Below are 16609 nucleotides of genomic sequence, written 5' to 3'. Positions count from 1 at the left end.
CTGATGTAGCAAGGCGCTTTCAATTTGACTGTTTAAATGTTCTGTGAGCACTTACTGGAGTATATTTCTTCCCTATAAAGTTTATGACCAGCTCTGGTTAAGTTTTGGTTTTCTGCTCAGAATGAGTGGGTTTCCTGAGACTGAGAGGAATATTTCCCTTGGACACATTTATGAAGCATGGTCAGTATAGTGTTCCACATTTTTTTTTAAATTACGTCTCAAGTTTTGTTTCTCTTCTCTCTTCGTGATGAGGATAAGCGGGGTGACCGATGGGTTAAAGACTCTGTCAAATATCCCCTCACTTTAAAGAATGGAGGGAAAGATTGCTAAGTAGCTTTGAGATATACGTACAATAGTTTCAGCCCACTAAACTTTTTTCTCTCTTTTTGTCTTACTTCAGACATCTTCTTTCATACATTAAACATCTTCTTTTCTGCTGCTACTGCAGCCAAACATTTAACATTAAAGGGATAGTTCACCTTCAAAATAAAAATTATTCACATGCCCTCATTTCAGACCTGTTCGGCTTTCTTTCATCTGCAGAACGCAAAAGAAGTAAATGGGGAACAATGGTTTTTGGTTACCAACATTTTTCAAAATAGCTTCTTTTGTGTTTTGCAGGCGAAAGAAATCATGCATGTTTAAAAAATCAGCAGGGTGAGAAAATGATGGCAGAATTTTTATTTTGAAGGTGCAACTATTCCTTTAAAAGATGCACTTTCATATCTTCTATCAACATTATTTATCAACAATCAAAAAAGTTACTCACACCCCTCCCATCGACCCATCACCCCCTCAGAGCAGTGCTAATCGCAGTGGGACTTTTGACTTTCTTGCTCACTTTTGGTTTATTAATGCTTTCTCAACTTTTGTCTGTCACAGGAAATAGAAAGATCGATTTCGATGGGCGTAAGCTTATAAATGGTGAGGAAACTGGAGGAGTGTGAGATTTTTTTGCCACCACTAAAATCCACTTCAGACGGGCTGTCGCATCTCCTCAGCACGTATTAATATGTCAGCGGTCAAAGTTTTAACTGTTATGATAGCTGTAATATTGTTCTCTCCTTCGAGTCAGAAGATTTGTATTTCGTTTATGTTCTGGGATTCATTTGGATACAAACAAACCGCTGTGCCCAGACTGTTTTCGTGTGTTTTGCTAAATTAACTTGAGAGGAATCTCTGGATCTTCGCTGTCCACTTAAGAGTGTTGGGAAATTTCAGCATCTGTCTCGCCCCAAACAAGCTGGTTTCATGCGTGTGCTTTAATAGTACATGTATACAAAACCTCACTGGGAGTCTAATCCTGCCTCTCGGCAAAGAGGTCAGATAAAGTTTCTGCTGGCCCGCCCAGAACAAATGGGTCAATCAACTTCAGAAAATATGCTTCCTCCTTACCCACTCAGCCAAGTGTTTATCATTGTAGCGAATTATTGATAAACATACAACATTTCTTATACAGCGTAACATTAACAGTAAACTAACTTGCTATCTGGCATTTCTCTTGGTGCATGTGTGAGTTTTAAACTGTGCTGCTTTAAGTACCTTCAAGTGTACAGAGAAAAATCTTGTAGAAATCATGAAAATCATTTTAATTTATAAATTTGCCTTTTATGGTAATTAAATTACCATTTAATCACATAACAGTATTTTTGGTAATGTAAAAATAGACAGACAGTTGCATAGGCTATTCAGGAACAAACCAACAAACAGGTAATTTTCAAAGAAAATCATTTCAGAAAACAAAACAACATTTGTAACATTTTTATACAACCACAGGTTTAAATTCAATACAATCCCTCCTAAAAGAGTGTGCTTAAGTTTTGCTCTATACATTTTTGTAAGAAAGAGAGAATTGTGTGTGCCAAACTATTGCCAAAGTTTTGTGCCCACTGACATGGGGGCTCAGTCCTGAGTTAAGCACCAATTTGACTTTTTGCTTTGATTTAATAGTTAAATAGATTAAAAAATAAAGAAAATATTTGATTAGTGACATGCTACAAAGCCTCAGTAATGTGTCCCAAACACCCCTCACAATGTGTTCAATATTGACCAAGCTCTAAAGCTTTCAGACGTGTTAGTTCTTTCACAGTGCATTCATGGTTTAATCTTCACATTCACCCACTGAGGTTGTAATTGTACAAATCGTACAACCAAAAAACTAGGTCTGAGTTCAACACGGTTTTTGGAATACTGTTATAACATGTGCTTTGTCACATTTTATGCATTTACATCCGCAGTAAAACGTGATTTATTTAGAGGCAAAATACATTTAATACAACAGAAAGCATACAAGCGTGGCTGTGACCCTAACACCTAACAGGCTGCTGTGCGTTCTGTTGCTTGACATAATTGACGGATTGATGATTGTTCAGATTTGCAGATTAGTTTAGTTTATGGCATATTTAGTGCAGTAGCTGAGGGATTAGGGTGTATGTTCAGGCAGTGTTAGAACACAAGGCCTGGTCAGCTGGCATCAAATCTCACATCAGTGGGACAGACAAGCGCGAATAGCCTTCGAAAATGTGAAATTTCACAGGGCTTTGCCTGATGGACCAGCTGTTGTTAGTTGTGCTCACAGTATCAGAAAAAGAGAGGGCAAGATCTGGTCCTCATGTTTAGATGGTTGTCACATTAGCGGATTTACGTGTGCGCGTGTGGGGCCCTGCCGGGTTAAAACCGTCACATTAGCCTGAAATTAACTGCACCATAATAGGGGTGAGGAGGCCCTTGCGCACACTTGACAGGGAAGGCTCTTAAAGGTGTGGCCAAATCCATCATTTGCAAGTGTATGACTGTTTGTTCACACTTTATATACACTGGATTTGTAACAAAAGTGCCATCATTGTTATAGTTTAGCATTTATCTAAAAGCGTTGCGTAGACTCTGTGGTTCATTGAAAACATTCAGGCTCTATTGTTCCGTTGTAAATATTACTCCATTTTCAAAGCACCACCCTTGCTTGGTCTGTCACACCAGATGGGCCGAAACACGTGGACACTATATAATGATCGGAATATGCGCAAAGATATTCCAGTTGTGAGATCACAGGGCAGCAACAAGTTAAAGGGTTTTCAGTAACAAGTTAAAGGCACTTTTGGGTCTGTGAAGCAAAAGAGAGTTGGAGGAAAGAAACGGAAACAAAACGCACTAAAAAGCAATACCATACACCTGAAACTCCAAAAAAATGAAATGACACTCTCTGTGAACTCTGTGTTGAAGGTGATAACTACTCAATGCAGAGAAAAGCTTAGAGCACGTTACCTAAATCCTGGAACAAACAGTCTCTTCTGAAAGTTGCTCCCTCTTAGTTTGGAAAAAAACTGGGCCATTCACAAAGTTGGAAAATCAGATACAGGTGATCCAGTACTCCAAAAATAGTATATAAAAAGTCCTCCAATTACTATAAAATCCCCAAGATTTGGCTTTGTTTGGTCCAGACATCCATCTGCGATCTGGACAGAAGCCCTGAATATTGTTCATATGTTTTTTTTTTCATTTTATATACAACACTTAGTAAATACTTAGTTCACAAGGTTAGGGTACTAGGATTGCAACACTCTTCTGTAACATTTTCTCTTTGGCTTTTCCAACAGACAAAACGGGAAAAAAAGAAAATAAATAAAAACAATCTCTTTTTGGTTTTCAATTGGTTGTTTGGCTCGGTGATTGAATGAAAAAGAAGTTGTTTTTATATAAATACTGCATCGGCTGAGTGTCCGCCGTCAGAAAAGATTATAAATAAAGCAGTCTTCTCCTTTCAGAAAGTAAGAAATGCATTTACTGCGGAATCTGCAAAAGGCACATTTAGAAGTCAAACACAGTTTGTGTGCATTTTATAGCCAACACTTTCCGGCCTCCGATCTGAGGTGCAGATTCTAATAAAGATGAGGTGTGAGTTGAATACTGTGAATGGTATACAGTGATGTCTCTTTGGAAGATTTAGTTAGTGGTTCCCCCCTCTAGCTGGGAGAGTAGCGATCGATGGTGCGGGTCTCCACTGGGAGCTGTTGGGGTGGGAGTGACTGATTCAATATGTCCATCTTGCTGTGGGTGAGACCCAGGTGCTCCGCCGCCAGCTTTGACAGTGGGTAGAGGCTCTCAATGGCTTTGGCATCAGCCAGCAGATGCTGAGAGGCTATAAGAAGATCTGAGTGTTTCTCCTGCTTCAGACCCAAATGCTCAGCCGTGTACTTGCTCAAGGGATAAATGCCTTCAGAGAAGTCTATCTTCAGCTTGCCGTCAGGGGTGAGTCCACCACCGGCCCCTCCGCTGCTGTGCATCTTCATGTGACTGATAAGATTACGCTGCTGAGCAAACTTGCCCCCGCACACCTGGCATTCATAAGGCTTCTCTCCGGAGTGGATGCGCATGTGCTCTGTAAGGCGGTATTGCCGTGTGAAGCGCATACCGCAAGCATCACACGCAAAAGGTTTGAGGCCCAAGTGGCTGCGCATGTGGCGCGTCATGGTACCGCGCTGGGTGAACTTCTTGCCACAGATGCTACAAGGGTACGGGCGCGTCAGCCAGTGGGTCTTCTCGTGCTGCCGCAGTGTGGCAGGATCTTTATAGGACTTTTCACAGGATGAACAGCGATATGGTCGTATGATCTCCCCAAGGCCAATAGGATGATGGTTTTGCACTGCTTTGGTATCAAGGAATGGGCTGTGCAGACCACTGGAGCTATTTGAGCTCATGGGTCCATGGGAATTGGCAGGTTTGCCACTGTTGTTGTCTAGCTCACCTCCATTGTTAAGCTCTTCCTCTGTATGAGTCTCAACGTGAGCATTGAGCTGCTCCGAGCTGGGGAAGCCTTTGTCACATGGGATGCACACGTATAGGTTATCTCCGAAACTCTCTGGCTCATATGGCATGTGATATCTTCCACCAGCACCAGGAGGAGATGAACGCCCTTCACTGCTTCCTGTCTCCTCACTGCCCGTGCCATTCTCATCCTCTCCATCGTCACAAGTAACGGTTCCTCTGTCATAGCCCCTCTCGCTCATGTTCATCTTTTCCTCACTGTTTTTATGGTGATTCAGGTGATGTCTGTCTTTATCCTGCTCATTCATCCCTCCACTGTCCTCCTCATCATCTTCCTCATCTGCATCCTCTGGATTCGAGGGTTCGTTCTTCACCCAGCGATAGATGCTTGACCGTTCTCTACTTTGTTCTCTGGAGTCGTCCATAGGCTCAGGGCTGGGGTAAGGCTCCTGGTCCTGAGAACGGTGCAGGTGGGGAAGATGCGTTGCAAGGGGATGGTTGGGCAGAGGAAAGGGATGTGGGGTTAAAGGCACAGCGTGGTGAGCTGTCTCCATTTTTCGGGAGCCATCGTTGGGGCTGAGCAAGGGGCTGGTGCTTTGGTCCAGCTCTCCTTCAGGCTCTTCATCTGGGTGGAAGGAGATCAAGTGTGGGTGGTTGGAAGGAAGCTGAGATTGGGAGCTGGGACTTTTTTTGGACAGGTCAAGGCCGTAGAGCGATGAGCAGTTCCCATCAGTGGGGGGTAAGTGCAGGCCTGACCGCGGTGACAAGGATGATTTTGTTGGGGGGTAAGGTGGAGGCCCCTGTGCTAGAGCTGGGGCATAAAGCTCTCCTCCATGACGAGGCAGCGGGAGGGCAGGCAGGACGTCAAATGGTGTAGGTTGAATGACAGGAGTAGAGACTCGAAATCGTCCTCCCCCCATCCCACTGGAACCTAATTTATAAGGTAAGAACCCAGGGTTAGGGCGTAAATGGTACTTCCCATTCCTCTTCAGCTTCTTTTTGCATAAAGCCACCAGATCTAGCAGTTGCAGGTAACTTGCAGCAGCCAGCACTGCCCCTATATTAGGCTCAGACGGGGAGGTGGGGTCACCTTCGCTTAACCGGCCCGTGTAGATATAGTCAAGAATGACACGAAAAACACCTGGACTGACCATCTCATGGTCCAGATTGATGAGGTTGTCGTGAACGACAAGCGACTTAAGGTAGAGGCTACTGGCCGCCAGAATGTTCTTGTGAGCCCGGAACAGTGCATTCTGCACCACGATGATGACATCACACAAGAAGCCCTTGGTGCGTTGTGTATTCAGTTGCAAAAGGAGGTGCCTAGCATGACTTGGGACTTCCATGGCATCCAGCATTGACTTCAGACCGCCACCTGAAACAGAAGAGAAATCAGACTGTTAAATAAAAAGCTTTAAATACAAGATCTGAAAAAGACAATATTACTGAACTTTACACAGTGATATTTACTCAGTTACATTTACATTTATGCATTTGGCGAGCGCTTTTATCCAAAGCTACTTACATTGCATTGTCTATAAATGTGTTTGCTTTTTAAGTATGCGCAATCCCTGGGATCAGACCCATGACCTTGGCAGTGCTAGCGCCATGTTCTAACCTATGAGCCAAAGGAAACCCAGTTCCAGGGAGCAGACATACAAAATAATTTATAATTCTAATGTTTGAAAGTTGCTTTGGATAAAAAAGTCTGCCAACAGGCTGTGCAAATTGTAATCTGTTTTTAATTGCTGTGTTTTGATATATATAAAACACATATTATTTATGAATAGGGCACTGCTGGCTGTGACAGATTGTCTTGTAAAACTTGACTGAAGATAAAAAAAAGCACTTAAGCTCATGTGCATTTTCTTGAGCCAATATATACATCTGTAGTTACTCTTTGATATATTGTAGACTTTCAGGTAGGCGATTCAGGACAACTTCCAAACAATTCAGCTTTTCCTTAATACAAGCAGCTTCAGTATGACTCCATAAAACTGAGCTATAGCTGAACGAGTAAGAGCGCTGTAGTTTTGCCATTATCAAGATACAAACCCACATGTTTAAAGCCTACAGTGAAGTGCAGTTAACAAAAAAGAAAGAAAAAGACATTCCAGTGTAAACATGTTTTTATATTGCTGTCTTCCTGATAAAGAATTCCAGAGGTGGTGTGTGGAGTTTTAAACAAAGTCAGACCAAAGGTTTTGCAAGTGTGATGAACAGCAGACATAAACTAGAGGGGACGAAAGATTTTGCGAATTCACAATCGGACATGCTGCTGTACTTAATACAAGTGTGACTAACAAATAAAATGACTTCCAAAAGATCACAAATCTCATAAAGATTTAAACAACAGTGCTTAGTTTTTTTACCAAAGTAAACATATACTGTAAACATTACACATTTTTCTGTATATTCTGTTTAAGCCCTGTTACACGAGGACATCCTGTATATGAGATAAAATGAATTTTTAGGGTCCCTAAGGGATTAAAATTTTTTGGAAGTAAAACGGGAAGCTAAATAAATACAGGCAGTCATTCCAACATTAGTTCTTCCTCTCGTTGTATATTTGATTGTATAAAATAATCTTCTAATATGAATAATGTAGTTTGTAGTCGTTCAGTAAGGTGCAATAAACAAGTGTCCTACGGCTACCCTAAGACTTTGCGTTATGGCATCCATAAAAAAACCTTTTCATAAGCGTAATTATGGGATTCATACTGGTTGTTTTTAAAATTTCAATCAGAAGATAAATGTGATGCCTATAAATCAAGCCTGTAGGCTATGTCTGTGCATCTGTTTGACCTAAAGAGGGAGCTGAACTCTGTACAGGCGCGTGTCATTGTGGGCAAACAACACAACTACACACAGTGTGTTAGAGAAACCATACATGGAGATAAACAGAAGAACTTTTACAGAACATTTGTATTGTATTTTTGTATCAAATATTTTCACTTCAAATCAGTAATGATGTTTTATTTCAATTAAAAACGTTTCCTTTTTGTGGAAATAATGCCGTCAGCTATGACATTTCTGGTCTGCGGAGCACCTGCACATTCCCTCTTTATTTCAGCCTGCATTGCACGAGTTCAATCTCAGCATGAAATGCGTTCAAGAAGATTTTCGTAATTTACAAATCATGTGTTCAGTTTATTTCCGAGCGCGTCATTTATCGTTTTTTTATAATTATACAACGAGGATACATTTCCACACAGCTGCCGTGCACTGGCTAAAACCACAGACACAAAAAGATGACATAATATGAATTGCCTGTTGCAGTCGAAGTTACCTTAAGAATGGAGCCTCTCAAGCAAACAAATAGCACCCGCAACATTTCTTCACAGTCCGTCTCTCTCGTCGGCGTCTTAATAAAAAAAGCGCTGAAGTGGTGTACGTTTTATCCCCTCCCCTGCTGCCCACGGACACGTCTCATTACTGACAGGTGCATTTTAAGTTTTAGAACAAATTTTGGCTCGTGTCCTTTCCATTAACTGTGAGACTTTGAAAGAGCAGCATATATGTATGGCCGCATGATTTATAGAGTCTCACGCGCACTGTCCTAAATTTGCTGCTCTTAAGAACAAGCTGTGAATATAGACGGAACATATCGAACTAAAAAAGAATTAAGGAACAATATAGAAAGGAAGTAAATGTGCAGCGGTTATGTCATTGGGCCTGTAGGCGAAGACAGGGGAAAAAAAGAAAGAAAGAAAGAAAGAAAGAAATACTTTTTTGACAAAATTGTTATTTTACAAGTGATCTCACAAAAATGGGTTGTTATTCAGTCAGACAAAGCATCGGGTTCAAAGGGAAGTGGTGACAGCAGTAAATCGTGTTTTAAAACGATTGTTTGAACTTTACGCATAAACACTTGCATCCTCTCAAGCGTATCACCGTGCGGATTCAGATTATGCGTCTTTAAAACTCACTTTATTGAATCGATCAAACAGCAAATTATGTACAATTTTAAGCTGACGTCATTTGCATGTTTTTAATTGAGTCTTTTAAACAATGTACGGGCTGTCAACAGAAAGCGCTTAATTAAAAAGTTGTATTCAAAACAGTCCAAAATGCACTGAGAGCCCGGAATCTACTTTGTTCGTTATTAGAATAAAAAAGAATAAAAAAGATATTGCTTATAAAATGACACTTATTTTGTTATGTTCGGCATGCGACAGAGTTCATGGTTATTTGCTATATTTGGTATGGTGCAGGGACTGGATTAAAGACAGTGCAAGTGTCATATTTTAGGTGGTTTGGTATTCAATAGCCCTGTGTTTTGTCTGTGTTGTCATTTTGCTGGTTTTGGGGTGAGGCAGGGGTCTGCTCGTGTTCTTAAGACTTCCTATCTCCCCCCCCCCTCTCTCTCTCTCTCTCTCTCTCTCTCTCCCCACCCTAGGTCTGTCATCTTTTTACCGCAAAAACGTCCTCCCTCTGAGATTTATCCCACACTGATTCTAACGTACCTTTAAGATATAAACACTCAATCAGTTTGTAAAGCGAATTTTCTTAAAATATGTAAACTGACATTGTTATGGTATGTAAGTGCATGACACAAACGAGATTTTTTCAGAATTAATAGATAACATTTTTACAGTTAACTAACTTTAATTATATATATATATATATATATATATATATATAATACATATGTAATGCAATACCAAATATATAATTTAGTTGCATAATAAATCAAAAAACTTTATGTTCAGTCAACAAATGTGTATAGGATATCAAAAGATAAAACGGTATTGGTCATAACATTGAATTGTTATTGGGTTCAAGTGTTTTGAAAGACACATAAAGTTAAGTGTTATTATTCAGCTTTAGTTTTAAAGTCGTGATAGTTTTGTAAAGGGGCGTTTAAAATACTATCCGCGCAAAAGCTCGTGGCACCAAGAAACGTCTGATAGATCTCTCTTCCTCTTCAAGAGGATTTAAGTGGTTTAAAATCAAACCTGAGGTCTGTTGCCCATGTTTATATACTTTGAAGGTAGAAGTTTGTAGCAACATCATGCGCTAAACCTTCTCAAACAGATCCCTTTCTCTGGAACCATACGGAGCGCTTCTCCCTCTCTCTATCAGCACACAGAGCTCTGGATCTTCATTCATAAATACTGTACCGCTGGGAGGATAGATCACTTTCCCTTATATGTGGCCTCCAATTTCAAGGATGAGATGAAAATATCCCACATCATATGTATAATCAGATCATCTAAACCTGTTTTCGTAGATTTAGGCTCAGTATATTTATAGGTTCGGTATCTTTAAAGTATGTAATTCTTTAGCGTGCAAAGTAGATCAACACGGAAAAAAAATATTTTTTAGTACCTCAGCACGAAGTTTTAATAAGACATTAAGGTGTAAAAGTTATTGACAAAATCATGACCTTTCAGGCCTATAAATCATGACACATACGACAAAAAGACAAGATGCTCTTTTAAGCGTGCAAAATATTTGAATGAATTATCTCAGTCAATTACATTGCTCCTTTAGTTTCTATAAAAACAATTCATCATTGAGAGCTGATCTGTCAGACATCCTTGTCCATCACATAAACATGGCCGGAAATGTTGTTTAGACTAAACAGAGAATGTAATTTTAAATATTTTTATTGACACCAAAGATGGTAAGTAAATCGTTTAATTATAGATCAGACTGCAAATTCATGCATCATCAGGGTTCTACGGTATTCAACTTTTTATACAAATCAAATTATTCTCTTACTTTTATGAAAAAACTATTCGCATGTGAAACATCATGAATTCTCAATTAGGGATGAACTGAGAGTCCGATCACTTAAGAAGAAAGCACAGAGAATACACCGCAATAAAAAATATAATAAAACTGCATGTTAAAGACGAAACCATTATGTTGGCATTACCTTTAGGACTAATACAAACTTGCTTGTAGCTATTTATAATGAATTCCCTTATCGGATTCTTGCATTAATGGCTACATGTGAAAGATACCGTTTCACAATCGATAGTTAAGTAAACTTAAAAACGTTTCACTTCTGGAAATGCATGTGTTTTCATGTTAAAAAATAATCACGTCAACGAGGAAGACAATACAGTACTCAAAACCCTAAAGACAAACAACTGCATCTTATTCTTAAAGTTTTACAATGATCAGCTTATTGCTCTCGAATTATACATTCTCACACAATATAACAAATATGCCTGTGGCTGCCCATTTCTTTACGATTTAAAACGTATAAGAACTTTACGAATCAATCGTTTCTAAAGTTAAAATGTAAGTTCGAATGTAAAGAGCAATACACGTTACCTGGATGCCCGATCTCTTCTGCCATCCGATCTAAGTCTCCCTTAATGATCATCTCAAAAGTCTTTTGGAGTCATTTCTGACGTTTCAACTTTGAACTGCCAGCCTCCCAAAAACCATGCCAGTTTTCCGAGCACGACTGCCAACTCTTTTTTATTATTAATTGCAATGAATTTCTTCTTGTTCACCCTCCCTCCACTTCTCTCCCTCCTCCCTCTTACTCTCTCTCTCTCTCTCTCTCTCTCTCTCCCTCTCTCTCTCTTCTATCTTTCTCGCTCACTCCTCCTATAAAATACGTGCTTACTCCTGCATCAGTTTTCCTCGATTTTTTGTATTTGTAATTTCCTTGACTATTTTTGCGTCGACGCAATAACGCGACTGGAGATGATAATTGGGCTTCTGGGCTACTTGAGTGTTTTAGCGCCCCGTGTGATGTCAGTCTATAATAAAAACTAAAAGGTAAAATCGAGGGCAGGAACTTAGCGTGACCCCAACTTGAACTTCACAACACATCGCGGCTTCGTCTTAAAGGGACAGGCGTTTTCTTGTATGTCACAACATCACTTTCCTTAAAAATGTGACTGTGAGCATCCTGAATACGTCTGACTTATGTGATAAGCACATCGTGTCTGTAAATGTATACTCGTGCTTGTATATGTGAATGTCTTTGCACAAATTCTGATGAACTTTTAGATAAAAACAGATTACAATTTTTCAGTAGTTTGATGTTTAGCTATAACAAATCAATCGGATGCCATTGATCTTATTTGATGCAGTTAGTTGGCAAAATAGTTATTAATCTGTAATCGTTTTTTGTTTGTTTGTTTGTTGTTGTTATTTAACGTAAGGTTTGATTCGTGGTTTAAACCAACAAGCCTTCTTAATTATTCTGTTGTTGTTTTAATGGTTACGTTTGATGCATCAATATCTTTTAGGACACGGTCCATAACAAGTCAAACACTTTTACGCAGAGTACACAGACATTTATTGGGTCTCTGTTATTAGTCAGAACAGCCAAACCTTTAGCATGTTGCGCAGACTGCATTACTCAACAAGTTGGCAAAGATAAATGTAGTGAGCTTGGAAATGTTATGGCTTTCAGTAGGACTATATATATAATCTTAATTTATTAATTTACTTATTTATTTTAAACAATATTCTTTCATTTAAAGTAAAAGTCCATATGTTAAATCTTCTGGCCTGGTAATGCAGTCCCAGTAATTGTACCTGCAGTTCATTGTCTAATAATAATTATTATTATTTCCAACTCTCTTTAAAAGTAAGTAGGCCTACTATACAGGCTCGCCAATCCTTATTCAGTTCTAACATTTTGCAATATTTGAGAATAAAAACGTTGAGAGATTTTGTTTAGCTTTAGACACTTACCACGCTGTATTCAAATAAATATCTAATTAAAAAGTATAAGTTTCCCTGCTGTCCAGACACGCCGCCAGTTATCATAATACAGAAGAAGATAAGTGTGTTGGCACGCGCTCAATGAGCGCACCTGAACTACAGGTACTCGCACGATTGAGTGCGACGCGTGCATTAACATACAACGCTGCCTTTTAACTCACCTCGGATTCATGTCTGATGCTCCTGCCGATCTTGACTTTCCCCTTACGGGGTTCCCCCTATCCAAAGATCCACAAAAGTCAAAATTCCTCTGTAGCGCAAACTTTTCACGCAGTTCCCAGCTTCTTCCTTGTTTTCCCTTGTCGTTCACTTCTCTCTCCCTCTCTCTCCGTGTCAGAATGGATCAGACACTTCAGACACTATCGGACCCTGAGCCGCGTTCGGTTGTCAAACACATCATAGGCTGTGCGTGCAGCGACACCCGATGGCGTAGAATGTAGAAGTTGAGACCAAAGCGCACGAAACGGCATAGGCTGCTATGTTGAATATAAAACCGGAAACAATTGCCGTTTGTACGTGACCCAATACTTAACGTGTAGCCTATTATGTGTTGTCCTTGTCAGTGAATGAATGAAATATAAAATACTTACACGGTAAGATATTAAAACCGTCATAATTGTCATTATTTTGACTTTTTGTGTCATTTACAAGAGCAAATCTACTGCTGTTTGGGTCACAAACCTTAGTTTTTGAAATCACCTGGGCCAAATTAATAAATTAATTTATTTCATTATTTATTGTAAGACAATTTATTTTAATACACATTTTTAAATGACCTTAAAGTAGTTAAGTAGATCTTATTTGAAACTTCACTCATCCAATGGTTTACCATATTTGGAATGTCATTTCATTTCCTTACTGTTATTTCTTTCCTTTTTGCCTTAGAAATTACTTTTTGCATCTGTTCTTATTGTTAAAAAGGAAAAATTAAGAATGCTTACATCATTTTTTATTTTCCCGTTTTTCCCACTTTAAAACAGTAATGAGCTGCACATACACATAAGCCATTCGTTTTCATTTGTGATACCATTTGTTTTTATCTATTCATCACCATTCAGTTTTACCCGTCTTGGTGCCCAAGTTGTACTTAGCTGATATTTTCTAAGAAACGTGACACCTTTCTGACTGACTGGAAGAGAAATTCCCATGGTGTCATGTTTTAACATGTAACACAGTTTGCGTTTGCTATCACTTTGTGGCGTCTGTTTGTTGTTGAGTGTCACGATGAAAGTAGTTTTTAGCTGGGCATTCACCTGATAGAAGCCTTTTCATGTCACAGCCTGCCCCCTGACAACCCCCCATCCCCGGCCCCTGAATTACTCTAACAGCTGACTGACAGACATCTGTTTCCCGGCCTTTCCTCTGAAATTACTTCAGAACTAGATGTTGCTTTTTAATTAGAATGGTCATAGTCAAAGTCATAGCAGTCCAACTTTACTGAGTGGGAGGTATTGTCTTTCACTTCCAGTTTCTCCCGATGAACTCATGATAACCTCAAAAACAGAGATATCAGAGCTATAGACAAAGGACAGATCGGGGTGCAACAGCACCTGGATGTTTATCGGGTCACTTCAAAACCTACAGTGTGGTATAAAATTCACTGCCCATATGTTGAAACAAACAATGGGTGTAAGATGCTCGAAATAGATTCTTGTTAAAAATAATTGCTTGGTTTTACCTTTGTGATTCACTGACCTTGACCCACGTGACACCAATGTTTGACTCAGTTATGTTTATTTTTTGTTTATTTGCTTTTTTAGATTTGCCAATGTAATCTCCTTTCTATGCACATTGCTCTATTAATGGAACACGAGCTAAACTCATTTCTGTGCATTGTTACTTTAAAATTGTTGAATCAGATTAAATCCAAGAATGTATTTAAGAATCATTTTATGAATGATTCATGCAGGCATTTGTTCTGCTTGTGTTTCATGACTGAAGCCCAGTGTGTGCACAAGCACGAAATTAATTTTGTTGAACTAGATATACAGTATATTTAAGTCAGGGATGTTGAAACAAATAATTTCCAACAGAGACGAGTAGGTGCATTTCACACATCGCCAAAAACATTTATGTAACACTCACGCTTCCACAGTTTTAAAAATAACTATTTAAATGTAACCTGCATTGGGATCTGCTCCAGCAGTGAATTTCTAATGAATCAACCTTAAAATTGCTGGTGGTTAAAATAAGTGAATGATAGCTGTGATGAAATGTTAACCAGCAAGCCCAGAGCAACTTCCTCGAGGACTGCCACTGCAGGGAAAACGGCAGAAAATCTCCACTGACTAATACAACCGCTAGCACTTAACAATCCGCCATCACCTCCTAAATTACACACCTATTCCTGTTTATTTGTATGTGTGTGCATGTGTGTCAGAAATATGTTTGTGTAAGTGAGCTGAACAAATTTTGTTTTAACAAGTGGGATGTTTATGTGCTGCATGTTAAACTTTATTGACCGTGTGCGTGAGTGATATTGCTGCATAAACATTGAGAATGACTAATAGTTTTTCACTTAACTCCCTATCTCACTGTTATTGTCATCCGTGTGGCCTACAGTCACAATAATGCATCATGGGAACTGTTAATTGGCGGTTTAGCTGACTTATGCCCTTGACCAGACACCCAACCCTGAGATCCTTCTTTACGGCAATATGATGAGCACTGTTTTTATCTTTGTGGGTACAACCACTCAATTCACCACATGCAAGATCAACGGCCCCCATGCCAGACACACCCCTGAAAACCAACATCTCACCCGAAATTGAGTGGTAGTCTCAACATTTAGACACCCTCTCCTAATTCACTCTAATGAGATGCTGCGAGACAGTTTTAGTGAATAGGCACGCAAAGAGAGGTAATTTGCATCCTCTGCCTTTTGTGAACGTCCTGGCCGACACTCAGAGTCGTACTCCATTGGCACTGTTGCCGTTTTCCGGAGATGAAAGCTAAATGAGATGCTGTCATGATTGATTGCGAGTGTGGGTTTTGAACTGGGCATGTTGTGATTCAAAGGTTGCGTTGGAGGGAAAGTCATGCGCACCATTTGCAAACCAACCACTCTTTATAGAGCCTGTGAGGGCCAATGGTGTGACTTCCTCAAATACCTTTACTGAGTGTCTCTTTATTGTTGCCAGATGTAACTTTAAAACACTTTTGTACAATACTTCATCTGATAGCCTGGTTTGTAAATAACTGTCTGTGAGGGAATTAACATGAAATAATTAAAACACATTCTTTGTTGTTGTTGTTGTTGTTGTTTTGTGAAAATTCTTAAAAATGGGAAAACTTTGTTCATTTTGTAACATTCTACATGAGAGCATCATAAATACAAAATGTGTGTTTGACAAGTATAACTGGGGAGAAAAGATTCCCGAAACAGATCCAAAACATCTCCTAAAACATTCCTAACTATTTATTATGATAAAGCAACAAGTTGGGTTTAGATAAATTCCCCCAGGTACCAATGTTTAGCCATGCATCATATCCAGTTTCAAAGTATAGTAGCTGTTCAAATATTAATCAGATTTAACATTTTATACTCAATATAGAACTTTCCTAATATAATATACATAGACGCAGATTTCTTTTCTTTTTTTATAATTTTTTAATATATTCTATCGTATTTTATACTGTAGTTGTGTGTTTGACACTGTATATATACCGGACGCAGCTTAGCGCAAACCGATGAAAGACAATAAAATGCGTTAAGCCATGGCCACACTTGACTTTTTCGTTCCATTGACTTCCATTCATACGCATGTGAATGAGTCAGACCGATCTCACACATCTTGCTTTTTCATATGGTCTCAAAAGCTCAGCCAGCTGCCAAGCCGTTTAACGCTTTATATGTCAATAATTAAATCTTATAATCGTCCTACAATAAAGAGGTAACCAATGTAAAGAAGCTAAAAGAGGTGTATTATGATGAATTAACGTAGTTCGTGTCAGTAGTCTGGCTGCACCATTCTGTACTAATTGTAAAATTACGTTAACTCAAAGAAGAAAACAAGGCATTGCAATAGTCAAGACAGGAAAATCATTTTAGAAATATTTCTTATTTGATAAGTGACTGGAAATCATTATTTCTGTTTTTTCAGTGTATAGCTATTTTAAACCATCCAATTTTTTATATCAACTAAAC

At 39.1% G+C, this 16609-nt stretch overlaps 1 protein-coding gene across 2 annotated transcripts; it reads right to left on the bottom strand.

Annotated features, from left to right (window-relative positions):
* Nucleotides 1-1574: 1574 nt before the first annotated feature.
* hic1 (hypermethylated in cancer 1) lies at nucleotides 1575-12799 on the bottom strand. Of its 2 annotated transcripts, none has more exons than XM_079481507.1 (2): nucleotides 12624-12799; nucleotides 1575-6136 (listed from the first exon to the last, which is right to left on the bottom strand). In XM_079481507.1, exon 2 carries the CDS (start codon nucleotides 6117-6119, stop codon nucleotides 3960-3962), a length of 2160 nt encoding a protein of 719 aa, XP_079337633.1. In that variant the 5' UTR covers nucleotides 6120-6136; nucleotides 12624-12799; the 3' UTR covers nucleotides 1575-3959. The 2 variants fall into 2 exon arrangements, with proteins under 2 accessions (XP_079337633.1, XP_079337632.1); XM_079481506.1 differs by lacking the exon at nucleotides 12624-12799 and adding an exon at nucleotides 11050-11271.
* Nucleotides 12800-16609: the final 3810 nt, after the last annotated feature.

The sequence above is a fragment of the Barbatula barbatula genome, assembly GCF_947034865.1.
Source record: "Barbatula barbatula genome assembly, chromosome: 19".
In the NCBI taxonomy this organism is placed as follows: domain Eukaryota; kingdom Metazoa; phylum Chordata; class Actinopteri; order Cypriniformes; family Nemacheilidae; genus Barbatula; species Barbatula barbatula.
Note: the sequence above shows the minus strand (reverse complement) of the source record. Positions and strands in the feature narration are given on the sequence as shown.

Bases quoted from the DNA above. Each gene is read 5' to 3' on its own strand.
- hic1 (XM_079481506.1), bottom strand. From the start codon at position 11,101: ATGATCATTAAGGGAGACTTAGATCGGATGGCAGAAGAGATCGGGCAT. The intron at 6,137-11,049 runs GTAACGTGTATT...CTTCTGTTTCAG, and splicing joins AGAAGAGATCGGGCATCCAG to GTGGCGGTCTGAAGTCAATG.